Source organism: Ascaphus truei, chromosome 2 (assembly GCF_040206685.1).
Source record: "Ascaphus truei isolate aAscTru1 chromosome 2, aAscTru1.hap1, whole genome shotgun sequence".
NCBI lineage: Eukaryota > Metazoa > Chordata > Amphibia > Anura > Ascaphidae > Ascaphus > Ascaphus truei.
The window spans coordinates 219,331,301-219,351,601 of NC_134484.1; the positions used below are offsets into that span (position 1 = coordinate 219,331,301).

Genomic DNA, 20,301 nt, shown 5'->3' on the forward strand with positions numbered 1-20,301 from the left:
TGCGGGAATGAGGTACCTGGACATTGAGGGACTGCGGATCAGGTAAGATCCCAGGCGGGATTACTGCTTTAGATATTGTGAAGCGGGGACGTCCAGACATTGGTTAAGGGGTTCAGGAAACTAGTCATTCACCTGTGGCTTTTATTTCTAGATCCGACATTTACACACACACACACGTAACAAGGACTAATTGTAGTATAATGTAATAAATACATTTGTCAAAAACGAATGTTGTTCTGACTAGGAATTTATTAAATGTATTTTATTTATATATTTTATTTTAAAGCGGGGTTGGAGGCGGGGTTGGGGGCGGGGTTGGGGGCGGGACTTGGGGTGCAGTTAGGGGCGGGACTAGGTGGCGAGTAGATTTTTTGGTTGGGCGAGTAGATTTTTGGGTGATTTGTCGAACACTGTATATATATATATACAGTATATACACACACATGATGAACCAATATACAAATAAATGTAGAAGGGTTATCAAAACCATACTGTACTACAAATAACACTTCTCCATACAGACACACTACATTACAATGAATTTCCTTTAATAAACCTAACTGATCTTACCATCTAAATCAAATGCCAATGAAAAAACTCACATTCCAATCAATACATTGCATTTACATTGTATTTATGATGCATAAAATCTATGCACCATACTGTATACATTCTGCAAATGAATGTGAACAATATCATTGCAAGCTAAATACAAATACTGTACTCCAAACAAGTCAACTATTTTAACCAATCAAGTAAACAAAAATCAATATACTGTATAAGTACCAACCAGAAAACAAAATTTAAAACCAAGGCTAACCCTTACAATACCAAGAATAACATCTATCTAATTGTAAAAAACATTATACTGTACACACATTGAAGCATTGCAATAAACAACATACAGTACAGTACAGCCCCTGTATCTCCCTTCCTTGAGTGTAATCTGTGTAAAGCCCCCTCCCCCCTAATGTTTCTGTTAAATCTCCCTGCCTTGAGTGTAATCTGTATAAAGCCCCCTCCCCCTATTGTGTCTGTTAAATCTCCCAGCCTGTGTTGCTGTGAGTGCAGTTTATGTAAATATGGGGAGGGGGAGTGGGTTATAACCCCACCTCCTTGACCATGATCTGTGTAATGCCCCCTCCCCCCTAATGTTTCTGTTAAATCTCCCTGCCTTGAGTGTAATCTGTATAAAGCCCCCTCCCCCTATTGTGTCTGTTAAATCTCCCTGCCTGTGTTGCTGTGAGTGCAGTTTATGTAAATGTGGGGAGTGGGGGGGGACCCAATGTGCATACTGTGAGGTCTAACCACCCTCACCCATTATCCACATACCGTTCCCCCCCCCATCCTGGCCATGGCCCCTCCGCTTCTGCAAAACAGACACAAAAATTAAAACATCCAAAGTAATGTCCCCTAACCCCTTAATCACCATAGCGGTTATTAACCGCTACAGTCATTAAGGGGTTAACCCAACCTCACCCACCACTCGGGATGCCTACATACCCTCCCACACTAACCTCTCATCCCGTGAGGCCTAACCCCCCTCACCCACTACCCACAAGGGAGGCCTACCCACATACCGTTGGGGAACCACCCTCCCCACCCCCAGTACCCACAATAAAAACAGTAGTGACCCAGAATAAACATCATTTTATTTATTAAATACATTTCCCACCCCCTGTACCACCCCACAAATACAAGATTTATCCTTTTACAAACAGGGTTCATAACGCAGTCCCACGCAAGTCCCCGGTGGGCTGGCGGGGCACCTGGACAGACCTACAGGGTACCAGCTGCCCTTTTCAAACAGGTTCTGGAGGCCTGCTGGTGGGTCCCACCAGCACCATGGCCCCCAGGTAGTCTCCTTGGGTCACCGTGGGCCACAATTGGGTCCCCACGGTAGGCCCAAGGATGTCTGGGAGCCCCGGGTCAGACCCACAGGTGTCTGCGGGACCTCGGGTGGTTCCCACGGGGGTCTGGGGAACTCACGGGTGCTCACTATGGGTCCATGGTGCCCCCACAGATGTGGAATCACACATCTTCATCCCCGCACCTACGGGTCGGCGGTGCCCCCACAGAAGTGGGACCACACAGCTTCATCCCCGCAGACTACGGGTCCACGGTGTCCCCACATATGTGAGGCCACCGCTTCATCCCCACATGTGTCACCCGTGGAACCACCAGCCTGGTACCCGTGAGATACCCGAGGAAACCACAGGTGGTCTCCAAAGGTCTCACGCAGAACCACGGAACAAACCCTGAATGTAAATAAATAAACCTGGCCTATACATTCAATACATACACCCCCCCAACACCTACAGTACAATATTGTGCAAAATAATTATTATCCAGATATGGATAATAGATTAATTGCCCATTATTAAAAACATTAACTAGCATATTCAAATAAATAATAAAGTGCTACTGACCTCATCAAGAAGAAGTCTCCGTCGCCAGCAACATTCTTGTCTTGTCCACAAAATACATTGCCAAAACAAAGCCAATACATTGCAATTACATTCAGATATCAATTAACCCCTTAAACATCTTATCGGATAATAACCGCAAAGGTAATTAAGGGGTTAAGCCACACTGGCCCGATACCCACCCTTCACGCATGAATTTGTACAGTTGCTTCATCATGCAACTATATATACAGTGTATATATATATATATATATATATATATATATATATATATATATATATATATATATATATATATATATATATATATATATATATATATATACAGAGAGGGAGATATATATGTATTTTTTTTGTGGTATATCATTTCTTGCAACTGTATGTATGTATGTATATATGTCTAGAGAGATATATACAAACAGGGTAAGAAATTATGTTGTTTTAAAAGCTTGATTTGATGTGTTTTAAATTAATTTGTCTATGCTGCTATGCTTTATTGTGAGTTTAAAGTATTTTAAAATTAGATAGATGTAATTGTTGATATTGTATTGTGTGTTTGAGGGTGGTCAGGGCTAGCCTTGGTTTTAAAGTTTGTATTCTGGTTGGTACTTATCTTTTTTCACATGCTAAATTTTTCTGCTCCAGGCGTGAATTAGTTAATTGTTTCATTGTTCGGGATGGACTGTCAATTGTTTAGGGATGTAAATAATGATTGCTAATTGATTTTTGTTTACTTGATTGGTTAAAATAGTTGACTTGTTTGGAGTATAGTATTTGTATTTAGCTTGCAATGATATTGTTAACATTCATTTGCAGAATGTATGTGGTGCATAGATTTTATGCATCATTTATACAATGTAAACGCAATGTATTGATTGGAATGTTAGGTGTTTCATTGGCATTTGATGATTTAGATTGTAAGATCAGTTAGGATTATTAAAGGAAATTCATTGTCATGTAGTGTCTGTATGGAGAAGTGTTATTTGTAGGACAGTATGGTTTTGATAACCCTTCTACATTTATTTGTATATTGGTTTGTATATCTCCCTCTCTCTGTATATATATATATATATATATGCAAATATAGCTGTATGCTCATCTGCATGTCTTAGGCAGGTCTGCAACCCCGCCTTTCCCCATTATCACCCAGCATACAGCACTTCCACTGCAGCAAGGGATTCTGGGAAATGACATGCAAATGAGCACACAGTGTCACTTTTTAGCCTATAGGGAACCATGTTAAAAATGGTTATTGAGGCAAAAAGTGACACTGTGTGCTCATTTGCATGTCATTTCCCAGAATTCCAGAATCCCTTGCTGCAGTGGAAGTGCTGTATGCTGGGTGATAATGGGGAAAGGCGGGGTTGCAGACCTAGCTAAGACATGCAGATGAGCATACAGCTATATTTGCATATTTGCTTTCCTGTGGAGGGTTTTTGTCACTTTTTTTACTCACCATAACTTAACTCAGTATTATGGTTTTTATATATATATATATATATATATATATATATATATATATATATATATATATATATATATATATTGTATATATAGATGCATGAAGAAGCCACTGTACAAATTCATGGGTGAAGGGTGGGTATCGGGCCAGTGTGGCTTAACCCCTTAATTACCTTTGCGGTTATTATCTGATAAGGTGTTTAAGGGGTTAATTGATATCTGAATGTAATTGCAATGCATTGGCTTTGTATTGGCTATGTATTTTGTGGGCAAGACAAGGATGTTGCTGGCGATGGACACTTCGTATTGATGAGGTCAGTAGTACTTTATTTATTTTAATATGCTAGTTAATGTTTTTAATAATCGGCAATTAATCTATTATCCATATCTGGATAATAGTTATTTTGCACATTATTGTACTGTAGGTGTTGGGGGGGGGGGTGTATGTATTGAATGTATAGGCCAGGTTTATTTTTTTTACATTCAGGGTTTGTTCCGTGGTTCCGCGTGAGACCTCTGGAGACCTCTGGAGACCACCTGTGGTTTCCTCGAGTATCTCACGGGTACCAGGCTGGTGGTTCCACGGGTGACACATGCGGGAATGAAGCGGTGGCCTCACATCTGTGGGGGCACCGCGGACCTGTAGTCTCTGGGGATGAAGCTGTGTGGTCCCACTTCTGTGGGGGCACCGCCAACCCGTAGGTGCGGGGATGATGATGTGTGGTCCCACTTCTGTGGGGGCACCGCGGATCCGTAGTGAGCACCCGTGAGTTCCCCAGACCCCCATGGGAACCACCTGAGGTCCCGCAGACACCTGTGGGTCTGACCCGGGGCTCCCAGACATCCTTGGGCCTACCGTGGGGACCCAATTGAGGCCCACGGCGACCCAAGGAGACCACCTGGGGGACATGGTGATGGCGGGACCCCCCAGCAGGCCTCCAGAACCTGTTTAAAAAGGGCTGCAGGCCCCTTTAGGGGGTGCCAGTATCCCTCTGCTTGGTTTACAGGCCGCGGTCACGTAATCGGGACCTTTAAATGCAGAGGGATACCGGCACCTCGTAAAGGGGCCTGTATCTCGGGGAGCAAGGGGTCCCCGGACCTGAAACCAACGCGGTTCAGCTCCGGAGACCCCCTGCACATCTACACTATGAATAAAAATGTATTTTAAATGTATTTATTTATATTCATTTATTTATTTATTTATTTAGATTTATTTATTTATTTTTTGGGCGGCTGCTGTGTGTGAATTTTTTTTATTGTTGGTAGCGGGGGTGGGTGAAGGGGGTATTAGCCCCAATGGTGGTTGTTTAGGGCTTGCGGGGGGTAGCGGGAGGGGTGAACCCCTTCATGACCGTAGCGGTATTAATTGCTACAGTCGTGAAGGGGTTAAGTGCACCCGCAACCCCCCCGCAAGTCCTAAACTCACACCAAGGGCCAAATACCCCCTTCACCCACCCCCGCTACCCACAATAAAGCGGGCACGGTGGGTTAACCCCTTCATTGCCTTAGCGGCTATCAGCTATGGTAATGAAGCAGCATTTCTGTATTTTTAATAATATTGTGCAGGAGCAGGGGGTCCCCTGAGTTTTTATTTGTGGCTCAGGGAACCCCCGGCTCACTGTACAATATTATTAAAAATACAGTCATGCTGCTTTGTTACCATAGCACATAGCCGCAAAGGTAAGGAATGAATGTTTATTTATATAGTGCACCGACACACTTTATTCGAGCAAATACCCAGTATGTACCTGGCAGATATCTGGAATGCGCCGCTCCTCACCTCTGACAAGCCCCGTTGTGTTTGCCTTCCCAGCCTGGGTTCATGCCTGGCTGACGGGCGGCTGATCTGTTAAATGATAATGATTAGGATTTAATAGGCTGCAATGCTTCGCGTGTCTACCAGATGGCATAAATTCATGAATTGTAATGCAGTATATATATATATACTGTGCAGTATTGCAGCCAGCGGGAATAAAATGCTTCAATCCCTGTCTGGAAAATACCTCAATGCACTCGGGCAGAAAACAGTCACAAACCTCAATACACCCGGGTATACCCGAATTCGTGGGACTAGCCGAGCTCGAATAAAGTGTGTCGCCAGTGTATGTGTTTTATTTAAACTGTACATGTGCAGAGGGTCTCCGGAGCAGAAACGTTTTGGTTTTAGGTCCGGGGACCCCCTGCTCCCCTGAGATACAGGCCCCTTTAGGGGGTGCCAGTATCCCTCTGCTTTGTTTACATGCCGCGGTCATGTGACCGGGACCTTTAAATGCAGAGGGATACCGGCACCTCATAAAGGGGCCTGTATCTCGGGAAGCAGGGGGTCCCCGGACCTGAAACCAACGCGGTTCAGCTCCGGAGACCCCCTGCACATCTACACTATGAATAAAAATGTATTTTAAATAATTTTTAATGTGCCGATGTTTGTGCAGAGAGAGCAGCGGTTCTCTCTCTGCTGCAAACACATCTCGCCAGGGGACGGCCTATAGTATCAGTGATGTGCATATACAGTACTGTATGTGTATGATAGGGGTTATAGGGGTTGTTGTTATACAGTATATACTGTATATATACAGTATATACTGCATTACAATTCAATGAATTTCTCGGCTTCAAAGACAACAGCTCGCAAACGCCCCCATGTGTTTTTACACGGCATTGCAGTATTGCAGCCAGCGGGAATAAAATGCTTAAATCACAGCCGCGAAAATAACGCAATACACCCCGGGAGAAAACGACACAAAACCGCACATCACCAGGATATTCCGAAATTCGCGGAGCTAGCCAAGTAAGAATAAAGTTGGTCGCTACTGTAGGTGTAGAGCATCCACCCTTCTCCCGAGGTCGCGTCGCGTCACTTCCTTTTTTGTGATCGGACACAGAATGGATCCACACGGGTTCTGGCACCCCCCTAGGGGGTCTGCTGCACTCCTTGTTGCTGCTATGTGAGATGAGGTTGTCGTCTGCTGCACTCCTTGTTGCTGCTATGTAAGATGAGGAGGAGCCTAAGAAGCAGTGTCTCAGACATTCCCACTGCCAGTCAAAACTGAAGACGGTGACGTCATCCAACTGCACTGGATACACGCGAGGTACACGCGGTACCGGGAAGGACTCTCAGTGACTGAGGCGGCTGCTGTGTGTGCTGGGCCGGGCACTTCTTTAATGTTTTTACACTCACCTTCACTTGTGAGTATTTTATTTGTGTTTTAGGAAGGCGTCATTAAAAGTTTTTTTGTGCTGCGCAATCCCCTGTCCCTCTTTGTTTCTTACCGGAGAAAAAGGTGCAGGATTCCTAAAGACAAGATTTGAAGAGACAGCTTTTCAAGACCCACGGAGGCCAAGGACAACACGTGGGGTTCGTGCCATACCAGAGGCTTCCGGGGCCAGGAAGGCTTAAAGCACAGTTTCTCTCCCCTGCATGCGATCTAGCTACTTCTAGTAAGTAGGCATTTCAGTGAATCCAGCATTCAGAATATAATTATTGTCTGTTTAAATATACTGCGCAATGTTTGTTCTTTCTGCTTAATATCTCACATATGCAGGATTAATCCCATCCCATGAGAAGAACTGGTTTTTGCCCCTATGAACTGTGAACTGAGTTCATTTCTCACCGGCCACTCAAGGTTGTAGAATTGGGACTATCATCCACTTCATCCATTTATTTTGGACTTTAATCATACTCACTTATGCGCCAGGTTTTGTATCTATTTTTGTATATATTTATTATGGTTTGAGACATATGAGATGTCTCAGTAGGTTACCAGGCTGCTTAGTCTTTGTGCACTGCATTGTATTATTAGGTTTAGCGCTTGTCACAGTACATTTGTATTTACTATCTAATTTTATAGTTATTTCGGTATATTTATATAACTACAGTATATCTATTGTTTATATTGCTGTATATTAATAGAACTATATATTGTGTAGATCTATCTAATTTTATAGTTATTTTGGTATATTTATATAACTACAGTATATCTATTGTTTATATTGCTGCATATTAATAGAACTATATATTGTGTAGACCTATCTAATTTTTTTTTTCAACCAAAGAAGTTTTTATTGAGTGCATGGTACAATCATGACAGTATCTACCAACCCAATGTCGTATATAAGGGTACTCATGTCAACTCATTTATTGTAGGTAATCATAACGGACATACTGGGGAGACTGACAGACAAACCAGACTTCCGACAAGGATACAACAGGGGAGAGGGAGGGGGGGGGAGGGTAAGTGGGGGGGTGGCAGTCACAGATAATTTCGAATCTTCTGGAGTCTCTCGGAGGATCATGGCTTTGCTGGGCCCCGGGGTCGGTCTCAGCTTATGGTTCTTGATCGTGTTCTGATGGTTACTACATACACCGACTAGTCACCCTGCGACCCACTCTGTCTGTCCACCAATCCCGTCTCGTTTAATTATCCCCTATACGTCAATCCATCATCTGCACACATCCGAGGAGAACACGTCCATAACTATTAAAGCAATATATTGGAGGCACTGACCCCTGGGATGTCGGTCAGGGCTAACCAAGGCGCCCAAACTTTTAGGAAATTTGTGCCGGTGTCATTAACCAGACTCGTTAACTGTTCCATCCGGCAAACATACCAAATTCTATTTCTGATTTGTGGGATATTGGGTATCTCGGGCTGTTTCCACAATGCTGCGATTTCGCACCTCAGGGCAGTTGCAAAATGTGCAATTAATTTATGTTCCGATCTATTTAGCCCCGGGGTGCGTCTGGCTAGCAGAAACAACCAGGGGTCGAAAGGGATCATGCGATCGAGAATTCTCTGGAGCCAATTCCTGACGTCTTCCCAGATTGGAAGTATCTTGGAGCAACCCCACAGCATGTGCAGCAATTCTGCCTGCTCCCCACATTGTTTAGGACACAATGGGGGGTAACCCGTGACAAACTTAGATAATCGTATCGGTGTCAAGTACCACCTTATCAGGACCTTATACGCGTTCTCCTTTAATGTTGTGCATATTGAGCTCTTAGATGCCGCTAAGACAATATAGCCCCAGTCCTCGTCGTCTAAAGTTTCCCCTAGGTCACTCTCCCATCTGGTCCTGTAACTAAGTGCCACATCGTCGTCTGGAGTCGGGCAGACCACCTCCTTGTACATCTCAGAGATGAGTCCCTTGGTACCTGTTCCTCTCGAACAGAGCTGTTCAAAATTAGTCCGCTTAGAGCGGATTGGGAATTTATCATAGAAAGCCCTTAATTGGAGGTATCTAAAAAATTCTGAATTTGGTACTGTTTGTTCATATTTAATTTGCTCAAAATGTTTGATTGATATTCTACCCTCCAGGTGGAGAAGGCGTGTGTAGCCTTTCTGTCTCCAGATTGCGAAATCTTTCTTTTTCAGGCCCGGAGCGAAATCAGAGTTTCCCAAAATTGGGGCCATCAAGGAGTGTTGCCTTGTTAGGGCGAACTTATATTTGCTCTTGTCCCATACTGCTAATGAGCTGTCTATAGCTCAGAGCGGGTTACTAATGGTTTTACGCACCTTTTTTGGGAGCCAGATTAGGTCCTGGAGTGCCACCGGGGCACAGCAGGCCGCCTCCAGTTCCACCCAACGCCTCAGACTAGGGTGGGTGTGCCACTGGATAATTTGGGTTAATTGGGTCGCTCTGAAATACGATAAAAGGCAAGGTACCGCCAACCCTCCTCTTGTTGTGGGCCGAATCATTGTGCTAGTTTTAATGCGGGGGGTTTTATTACCCCAGACGAACTTCACCATTGCGGACTGTAGCCGAAGGATATCTTCCCTGTTTATAGGGACCGGTAGGGTCTGAAATAGGTACAGAATTCTAGGGAGGAGATTCATTTTTAGAGACTGGATCCTGCCGATCCAGGATATACTGTACCCTGCCCACTTTCGGAGATCTTACTTCAGTGTCCGTATCAGTCTGGGGTAATTTGCTTTATATAGGGTGCGAATTGCTTTGTGATATTTATCCCTAGATATTTAATAGAGGAGGTTTGCCATTTAAAATCAAAGTTCACTGTGATCAATTTCTCGGTGACTTTAGGTAGGTTGATGCTCAGGGCTTCTGATTTTGCCTGGTTAATTTTGAACCCTGATATCGCGTTATATTCTCCTAGTATCCTAGTACTTGAAAGACATTCGGCAGAGAGGTGAGGGGCTGTGATAGTGTTAGTATCACGTCATCAGCGTACAGGGCCACTTTGTGTGGCTGTTCACTAATTTGGATTCCTGCTATGTTCGGGCTGAGGCAAATGTGAGCCGCTAGGGGCTCAATGCATAGCGCAAAGAGGAGGGGCGAAAGAGGACAGCCTTGTCTGGTGCCGCTCTTGATCAGGAATTCTCCTGAAGGGAATCCCTGGTGCCTGACCTTCGCCATCGGTCCCTGATACAGAGCAAGAATTGCCTCTAACATTCTCCCACCCAGGTCAAACTCCCCAAGCGTCTCTCTCAAGTAGGGCCAGTCAATTCTGTCGAACGCTTTTTCTGCGTCTAGACTGAGCACCATAGACGGGATATGTTTATTTGTGCCAGATCAATCAAATCTATAATCCGCCTGGTGTTATCTGACGCCTGTCGCCCACAGATGAACCCTACTTGATCGGGGTGGACCAACTTCTGTAACACCTGGTTAAGGCGGTTAGCCAGTAGTTTAGAAAAGATTTTTGTGTCTGAGTTTATCAATGAGATGGGTCTATAGCTTTTACAGTCCGCTGGGTCCTTTCCCTGTTTGTGGATCACAGAGATAGACACCTGGAGCATCGAGCCCAGGATGGGGGCACCGTCCAGGAAGGAATTGCACAGTTTTAGTAGGTGAGGAGCTAATAAATTGCGGAATTTCTTATAATAGATGTTGGAAAAGCCATCGGGGCCCGGGGCCTTGGCTGCTTTCAATGACTTCATTACCTCTAGGATTTCCTCTATAGTGAAGTCTGCCTGTAGTGCGTCCCTCTCCTCTCTGGTCACTTGTGGTAACTGTGCCTCTGTTAAGAACATCTTTAGTCTGGCTTTGAGGTTGGCGTATGGGCCACTTTTGCTCCATCATAAAGGGTTTCATAATATGTTTTAAATTCATTTACGATTTTTTTAGGGTCAGAGGTAAGATCCCCCTGCGCTGTTCGAATTGTCTGAAGTTGGGATACTTGGTTTCTGTCTCGAAGTTTATTGGCAAGTAGGGTATCTGGCTTGTTCGCTTTTTCGAAAAATTTCCGCTTGGACCATGTCAGCTCTTTCTCAGCACAGGAGGCTAGTAAAATATTAAGTTTAGTTTTGGTGTCTAGCAACTCCTTAAGGGTCATTGCATTTTTGTTATCTTTATGTAGGGACGATAGGACTGCCAATTCTGCTTGTAACTGATTACTTTTTTTGTCCTTTTCCCTCTTTCGCCTACTCGCGATCCCTATGAGCTCTCCTCTCAGAGTTGCCTTATGGGCTTCCAACGAAATATCGTGGATGCCCGAGTGGGAGATCTGAGAAACCATTCTGCTAGACAGAAAGAGGTAGTCTATCCTACTGTATCTGTCGTGCGGGTGGGAGTAAAATGTAAACCCTTTTTCGTTTCGTTGTTGCTCACGCCATATATCTAGAAGATTATTGGTTCTCAACTCCCTGTTCCAGGTTTGTCTGACTTTCGATCTACTGTGACTGCTCGGGGTGCATCTATCCATTATCGGATCAAGTGTCTGGTTAAAGTCGCCCCCGAGGACTACGCAGCCCTGCGCAATCCTCCGGAGTAAGGAGAAGAACTTCTCTAGGATTGCCTCTGCATCGTCACTCGGGGCATATATATGTTTGCCAATGTGATCGGTTGACCTCGTATTTCACCGATGATAATCAAATATCGGCCGTTGTTATCTTTTTTGATGGTCTTAACCGCAAGAAGCAAACGGTTGTGGAGTAGTATGGCTACCCCTCTTTTTTTCTTACTGGCTGAGGCTGAGAACCAAGTCTTAAATCTATAGTCTATATATTTCAGGGAACTGGATTTGGAGAAGTGTGTCTCTTGTAGAAAAATTATGTCGGGGTCTTTTTATAGTCTGCCATGGCTAGTTTCCGCTTCCATGGACTATTAAAGCCTTTCACGTTATGCGAGAGAATAGTAATCCCCTTACACATTTGTGTATTTCCAACCTTTGCTTGTCTGTAAGCTTTCACCTGTGCCTGGAGCCGTGTTGTCGGGCACCGTCTGAATCTTTCTTTGGTTTCTGACTGCAGCCGGGAAAAACAAGGGAATGCACACTGGGGGAACAAATAAACACATATAACGAGACATGTAAGTACAGTGTCAACACGTCCGGCATATGGGCGAGACCAGTCCCCCCCAATCGCCTTCTCTGCCCCTCCTGGACGTACAGCTCAAATGTAGTCCGGGATGGACCTCCACCCCCCCTCTACCGCTCCTTCTTTCTTGGCTAGTGGGGACTTTCATGGGCCTCCAAAAGGGGTTTCCCCCCATGCCCATGTGGAGGCTCATGCCCATGGTGAAACTGGAGGGCACCCTCCCCCCCGATTGTAGAATTTAATTTTAACCGCATCCTAACAGAACAGAACCACTGGCAGTCCAACTTTGCTACTGCAACTTTTCCCCCCATGTTTCTAGCTTCTCTCCCCCCCCTTTTTTTTTTAAAGTTATTGAATTGTCATTTCTTTCCCACCCCTTCCCTTTTCATTCCCCCCTCCTTATACCCCGTTGCCTGCTGTGGAATGTTATATTTATGTCTTAACCCTCTATCCCTTCCCTTTGGAGGGCCTCACATCCCTAGTCTAGTGGTTCTTTATTTAGGAGACCGGGCATAGGGGAAATGATTGTTTGTATCGCAGTGTTTTTATAAAGAAAATGTTTATTGCTTCAGCTGCTGTCTGTGGCTGTGTCGGTGGTGGGACGACTCCATCTCGTTGCTCCCTGTCTTCCTTGTGTTCGGCGGGGCTTGTTCTCCTTCTGCGGTTTGCTGCAGGGTGCTGCCATCTCGTCACTCCTTACTTTTTGGTGTCATCCGGGGGCCTCTTTTATTATTCTTCCCGGCTAGTCCTGAGCTCCGCAGCTCATGCTGCCGGGTTTTTCTGTCTCTGTCTCACTTCTCGCTGGATCGGACAGTGGTTGGTGCTAAGTGGTGACGTTTCTTTTGGGTTCTTTGCTGCCTCCTCCAAGATTGCGCCCCTTCCACATCCGGTGACGTCGTTCCAGTGGATGCCATTTTCTCACCTGAAGCCCGCGAAAGAGGTAGTCACTCCCCTAGCTCTCCCACCCGATTACTCTGCACTTCCGCGATGCCGCCACGAGGACCAGATCTTGTACCTCCGCCATGATGGTCACCATGCGTTCCACCAGGAGCCGCCATGATGTGTACAGGTAAGGATTTCTGTTTTTTGTTTTGGTTTGTTTTAGGTTTTACCTTGAGGTTTTCGAAGCAGCTCAACGGGATAGCTCTGAGTCTGGAGGCATCGATATAATCAACAGGGTCTCTATTCATCATTTGGGGGGAGACATCCTGGGGGGACAAATTAGGGGTTAACTCCAACTGCCCCTTGAACTATATTAACTGGCCTTCAAACATGAGGCATATCCATGAGAGAAAAAGGAATATAGTCAGTCCCTCAGGCTGTAGCGTCCCGACTTTCTCGTATCGCCCCTACTACCTGCCAGTCTGCCTCCCCTGATTGCTCTTTGCGAGGGCTCGTGGGGGAGTTCTCCTTTACTCCCAGCATATGGAGAAATTCTTCCCCCTCTTCTATCTCCTTCATAGAGATGGCCCTCCCGTTTCTGATGACCAGTAGGCCAAACGGGAAGGTCAATCTATATCGGATGGCCCGGTCCCTCAATGTTTTAGTAATGGGCTGTAGCTACCTTCTCCTGGCTAAGGTGATCGGGGAGAGGTCCTGGAAAAGCTGCAGGTTTATATCTTCAAATCGGCAGGCTCCTGCCGCTTTAGTTTTCTGAAAGATGGCCTCCCTGGTGCGAAAGTGGTGCAGCCCAGCAATTACATCTCGGGGCTGCTCTGTTGCCGCAGGTCTGCTTCTTAGGGCTCGGTGACAGCGGTCCATTATCCGCTCGTTGGCCGGGCAGTCAGGGAGCAGCTCCGCTAGCCAGCGGGAGATGAAATCCTCCACATCAGTAATGGCCTCCGGGATACCGCACACTCTGACATTATTGCGGCGGTCCCTGTTCTCTGCGTCTTCTTGCCTGTCCGCCAGTTCATTAATTTGTGCCTGGATATGTGTGGTACGCTTGTCTGATTTTTTGAGGAGTTTTGAGCTGGCTGCCACCTTCTCTTCCAGTGCTTCGGTTCACTCACCGAGCCCCTGCACCTCTTTTTTTAAGTCCTGCATTTCGAGATGTATAAGGGCTTTCATGTCCCTGTATAACCGCTCAAAATCGCAGCGGCGGACTGGTAGTTGCTCTGGCCCTTCAGTGGTGTCTTCATCCCGATTCTGAGCCCGCATTCGAATCTGGCGCAATTGTTGCCGCCACGCTCCGTGAGCTCGATCGGCCCAGATATTTGCGGAGGTCTCCCTCCTTTTTCTTCTTTGCATGCATCGGTGCCATCCCTGTAGTTTTGGTGCTTGTGTCAGGGTGGTTAGACCTATCTAATTTTATACTATTTTTACTGCAAATGATGTGCTGTAATTGTGGCCTACTGCACTGTAACTTACCGGATTGTTGTTTTTCTCTACATTGTAGGGAGACAACTCTTCTGGTCGACAAAATAAGTGAAGAGAATGATGAGAAGAGTGCATTAAGGGTCAAATACACTCTGCAGCAAAATCACAATCTCACTGTATCCGAGACCAGCATAAAGAAGTTGAGACGCAGAATTGGATGGAAATATGGACGTGTGAAATTAGTACACTGGCGACACACTTTATTCGAGCTCGGCTAGTCCCACGAATTCGGGTATACCCGGGTGTATTGAGGTTTGTGACTGTTTTCTGCCCGAGTGCAATGAGTTATTTTCCAGGCAGGGATTGAAGCATTTTATTCCCGCTGGCTGCAATACTGCACAGTATATATATACTGCATTACAATTCATGAATTTATGCCATCTGGTAGACACGCGAAGCATTGCAGCCTATTAAATCCTAATCATTATCATTTAACAGATCAGCCGCCTGTCAGCCAGGCATGAACCCAGGCTGGGAAGGCAAACGCAACAGGGCTTGTCAGAGGTGAGGAGCGGCGCATTCCAGGTATCTGCCAGGTACATACTGGGTATTTGCTCGAATAAAGTGTGTCGGTGCAGTACTGGACAGTACAGGAGGTAAAAGTGTTGTTTAGGACACTGTACTGTACCGCTAAAATTCTTTATTCCTTGTCATTACAGAACGTACCCCATGATACGGGACGCAAACAAATACAAAAGAGTTCTACCAGGACAACGATCCGAAGCACACTGCGTCAACAGCGCATATCCTTGAGCGCGGTATCAACTGGGTGAAGACGCCAGCGGAGTAAGTGCAGTAGACCGTGTCTCATTTTTTTCCCCACTGTTTTTACTGTGTACTGTATCTCTTAAACTAATTGTCCTTTTTTTCCAATGACAGATCACCAGACTTCATTCCGATCGAAATGGCTGGCATCAGGTGAAGGACCATATCCGGAAAGTGGCGAAACCCTCCAAAAAGGACGAGTTTTTGAAAGGCATAATGAGTTTTTGGAATGATGTACTCACTGTGGAACGCTGCAATAAATATATAGACCATATTGCGACTGTGTTGCCCATTGTGATCGCGCGTAATGGGCAAGCATCAGGAAAGTAGTACTGTGCAGTAGTATTGTAAGTACAGTATGATACAGGTAAGTTTGGCACAGATTTTTTCTTTCCCAATAGTCAGAGTATACAGTACAGTAGTTCCAGTATACAGTAGACTAGTTTGACAGTAGTACAGTAACTGCCTACTAACTGGTCATTTTTTTTCTTTTCAGAGAAAGCAGCACCAGCCATCTAAACTAGAACTACATATCACACAATGCCATAATACAGTACGCACATACAGTAACTGCACTAATTTTTTGTTTTCATGTCGTTTCAGGAAAAAAGCGTGGCCTGGGGGGAGGTGGGGTGTTGTGTCCAGTCTAATCTGTTTGTACAGTCAAATGTACAGTATATAAACAGCAGTATTGATGTACCCAAAACCTCTCCTCTCTCAATGAACTACTGTACTGTACACGGAATGAGGAACAAGATAACGACGGAAAAAATTATAATACTATGTACAGTATACTGTGTGTGTATATATATATATACATATGTAAAATACAAATAAAATAAAGTAAAAAAAAATACAAATATAAAAATAATCATGAATAATACATAATGCAGTCTTTATTAAGTTCTTCTGGCAGATAAAAATTGAATAAATATTTAGAAAACATTTGTAAAACATGGAGAAACATGAATTATGCACATTTATAAGAATATTATGTAATAATATATATACACTGTAATGTATAATATATGTATACTGTATATATATATATATATACAGTATACATATATATATATATATATATATATATATATATATATATATATATATATATATATATATATATATATACATATATATATATATATATATATATATATATATATATATATGTATACTGTATATATATATATATATATATATATATATATATATATATATATATATATATATATATATATATATATATATATATATATATATACAGTATACATATATTATACATTACAGTGTATATATATTATTACATAATATTCTTATAAATGTGCATAATTCATGTTTCTCCATGTTTTACAAATGTTTTCTAAATATTTATTCAATTTTTATCTGCCAGAAGAACTTAATAAAGACTGCATTATGTATTATTCATGATTATTTTTATATTTGTATTTTTTTATTCCTGATGAAAAAAAAAATATTTATTCACATTCCTGGTAATTATAATCATTGACAACCACACACCCCCACACCCACAGTATAAGAATGAATGTCAAAACAACATGAATCAGTTAATGTTTTTTTTTACTCTCAATTCTCACAATGCTGTGCAAATCAGCTTTACATTTCAAATTCGAGAAGGGATTTTCCAAAGCGTTACCATAAACAAAGCCTCAAAGGGTTGGGAGGGGGTTGGGTAAGTCATGTGCAGTAATCAGCTAGCTCCCATCTCAAAGAGGCTTAGCGTACACGCAGGCGCAGTGAGGCGATTGACGCTCGGCCAGGGACGGATTAAAAACACAATGACTAACTTCAGAAAATGAATGACTCTGTAGAGGTGTCTGTTGAAAAGAGTTTGTGTGTGCGTGGGGGAGGGATGAAGGATTAGTTCTGCTGCAGTTCAAAGAAATTACATACACAGGCGGCACACTTTATTCGAGTACGGCTCATTCCGCAAGCCGGGATATGTCCCGGCTTGCGAGCCGCACTCCCTCAGCGTGCCGCGCATCACCGTCATCGGGTGCCTGTGCCGCCTGTACGCGTGCCCAGGGCTCCCCGAGGGAGCCCTGGTGTCGCGCGGATGTGAGGACGGCGGCGGGATGTTCCGGGGGACCCGGCGGACCCGGTGAGGAGAGTGGGAAGCCCCGATCGGCGGGCCTCTCCTCCGAGGCTTCGGCACGCGCCCGGCACCCTCCGGCGCGCGCCAGGTTACTGCTGCGGCCGAGAACGGGCAAATGCTCGAATAAACTCGGCCGCAGCAGTACTGTAGAGTAGAGTACAGTAATTTCAAAAGGCAGTTCATCATAATAATTTGATCCATAAACCCCCAAATACAACCCCCAAATACAGTACATAAAAAGCAAGTCACTTTATCTCCCTGTGCTTCAGGCACCAAAAACATACAGTAGATTGTGAGCTCCACGGGACAGGGAGGGACCTGTGCCTGGAAAATGTCTCTGGAAAGCGGTACGTATACTGTAACTAACAGCGCTATACAAAAACATGCTATTATTATTATTATTATTATAATATCAAGGTGATGCTCAGTGCAAATCAAATTCGAGAAGGGATTTTCCAAAACGTTGCTGTAAACAAAGCCTCAAAGCTCCCGTCTCAAAGAGAATTACACGCAGGCGCAGTGAGGCTTTGTTCTGTACTGTAGCTCGGCTATGGACAAATTAAGAACACAATGGCAAGATTCAGAAAATTAATTACTCTGTGGAGAGGGGGAGGGTTGGGTGACTCATGCGCAGTAAGCAGCTAAGCAGCTAAATAGCTCCCATCTGGAAAAGGATCACACAGGTGCAGTGAGGCTTTGAAGCTCGGCTATAGACGGATTAAGAACACAATGGCAAGATTCAGAAAATTAACGACTCTGTGGAGAGGGGGGGGGGGTTGGGTGACTCATGCGCAGTAAGCAGCTAGCTTCCATCTCAAAGAGGCTTAGAGTACACGCAGGCGCAGTGAGGCAATTGACGCTTGGCTAGGGACGGATTAAAACACAATGACTAACTTCAGAAAATGAATGACTCTGTGCAGTTGTCTGTCGAATGACTCTGTGTAGAGGGGGGGGGGGTTGGGTAACTCATGCGCAGTAAGCAGCATAGCAGCTAAATAGCTCCCATCTGAACAAGAATTACCCGCAGGCGCAGTGAGGCTTTGAAGCTCGACTATGAACGGATTCAAAACATAATGGCAAGATTCCAAAAATTAAAGACAGCCGCATGAAGTTCAAAGCTAGAGACATACTTTAATTTCAAAAGGCAGTTCATCATAATAATACACTCCCAAATACAGTACGTAAAAAGCACACAAATCAACCATGTGCAGTCAAACGCACAGGGTCGCAGACAAAAGCTACAGTAAGATGGTTTTTGCAGGCTTGTGGAGAAAAAAAAATTACAATAAAAAAAAAATTCTTAATTTTTTTTTTGGTCACTCACTCAGGCAAGCAAGCAGTGGTGGGTGAAGTTACAGGCGCATGTGCAGTAAATTCCTGCTGTCAAGCAGGAATGTGATTGAAACCAGACACATGTTCAAAGGAATGGTGTGGGAGAGATATAATGCATTGCACAGAAGATAAGAAGTTGAAATAACCTGCAGTGCAGTTAATTATCCTGAGCGAGGGGAGAGCGCTATATACTGTTGCAGAAATGTGACACTGTTACAGTACTGTACACGCCTATGAGTTTCAACAATTTTCAAATGAGACATACTGTACAGCAGCACAGCACCGCAAATGCATGTATACTTTAAATATGCAAATTTACAATTAATGCGCGCGCACACACAGACTGTGTACTGACGTAGGTTGAACCGCGAAGGTATTAGACTTCCAAGACAACAGCTCGCAAACACCCCCCTGAGTTTTTACACGGCATTGCAGTATTGCAGACAGCAAGAATAAAATGCTAATATCACAAGCGCGAAAATAACGCAGTTTACTCTGGGCGAAAACGACACAAAACCGCACATAACCGGGATAATCTGAAAATCGCGGATCTAGCCGATTAAGACTAAAAGCTGTCGCCACTGTATTCATGATGTGGTGGATGTAGGAGTTTGAGCTTACTGGGAATATGTGTGTTAATCAATTTCTGACTGGTAACAGTCTATGGAGGTTAGGTGGCACCTCCCCCCAGAGCTCACCCCTCCCCACCTTTTTAACTTGGCAGGTTCTGGCAACTTGCTGAATAGACAGGACTCACTGCAGTTCCTTCCCCTCATACAGAGGTAACAGGAAGGGTTCACAGTTTTAGTGTTAGGACCTGCATCTTTGGTTTACCTTGACGTTGGTATGCAGGCTTATGACGCTTTGGCCAAAGGGTTTAACTAAAAAAACAAGTAATTACTATTATGTTAAAGTATTTAAACTTTATATTCATTACCATATATTTTTTGTCAATTTGATGTAGCATTGGGCACCCCTGTCTTCTGTTGTATACATTTGCCACGCTCAGTAGCACCCATTTTGGCATAAATATATATTCATGATGTGGTGGATGTAGGAGTTTGAGCTATCTGGGAATATGTGTGTTACTCAATTTCTGACTGGTAACGGTCTATGGAGGTTAGGTGGCACCTCCCCCCAGAGATTGCCCCTCCCCACCTTTTTAACTTGGGAGGTTCTGGCAACTTGCTGAATGGACAGGACTCACTGCAGTTCCTTCCCCTGATACAGAGGTAACAGGAAGGGTTCACAGTTTTAGTGTTAGGACCTGCATTTTTGGTTTACCTTGACATTGGTATGCAGGCCTACGACGCTTTGGCCAAAGGGTTTAACTAAAATAACAAGTAATTACTATTATTATTCAAATATTTAAACTTTATATTCATTACCATATATGTTTTGTCAATTTGATGTAGCATTGGGCACCCCTGTCTTCTGCTGTTTTATTTTTCCCAGGGAACCCGGACGGTCGCTAGATATGCCCTCATGTTTCGAACCATGGCAGCAGAGACCGGATGGAACAACGAGTCCTTGTCGGCCACCTTCTGGT

General features: G+C 44.2%; 1 protein-coding gene across 1 annotated transcript in view; it reads left to right on the forward strand.

Moving 5' to 3' along the window:
- Positions 1-11,616, forward strand: part of LOC142488188 (uncharacterized) — a 28,681-nt gene extending 17,065 nt beyond the window's left edge. Inside the window, exons 3-5 of the mRNA XM_075588562.1 lie at positions 9,260-9,484; positions 10,971-10,978; positions 11,498-11,616. Of these exons, the coding sequence (XP_075444677.1) occupies positions 9,260-9,484; positions 10,971-10,978; positions 11,498-11,616 (352 nt within the window). The remainder of the gene's footprint in view (positions 1-9,259; positions 9,485-10,970; positions 10,979-11,497) is intronic.
- The last annotated feature ends 8,685 nt before the right edge of the window (positions 11,617-20,301 follow it).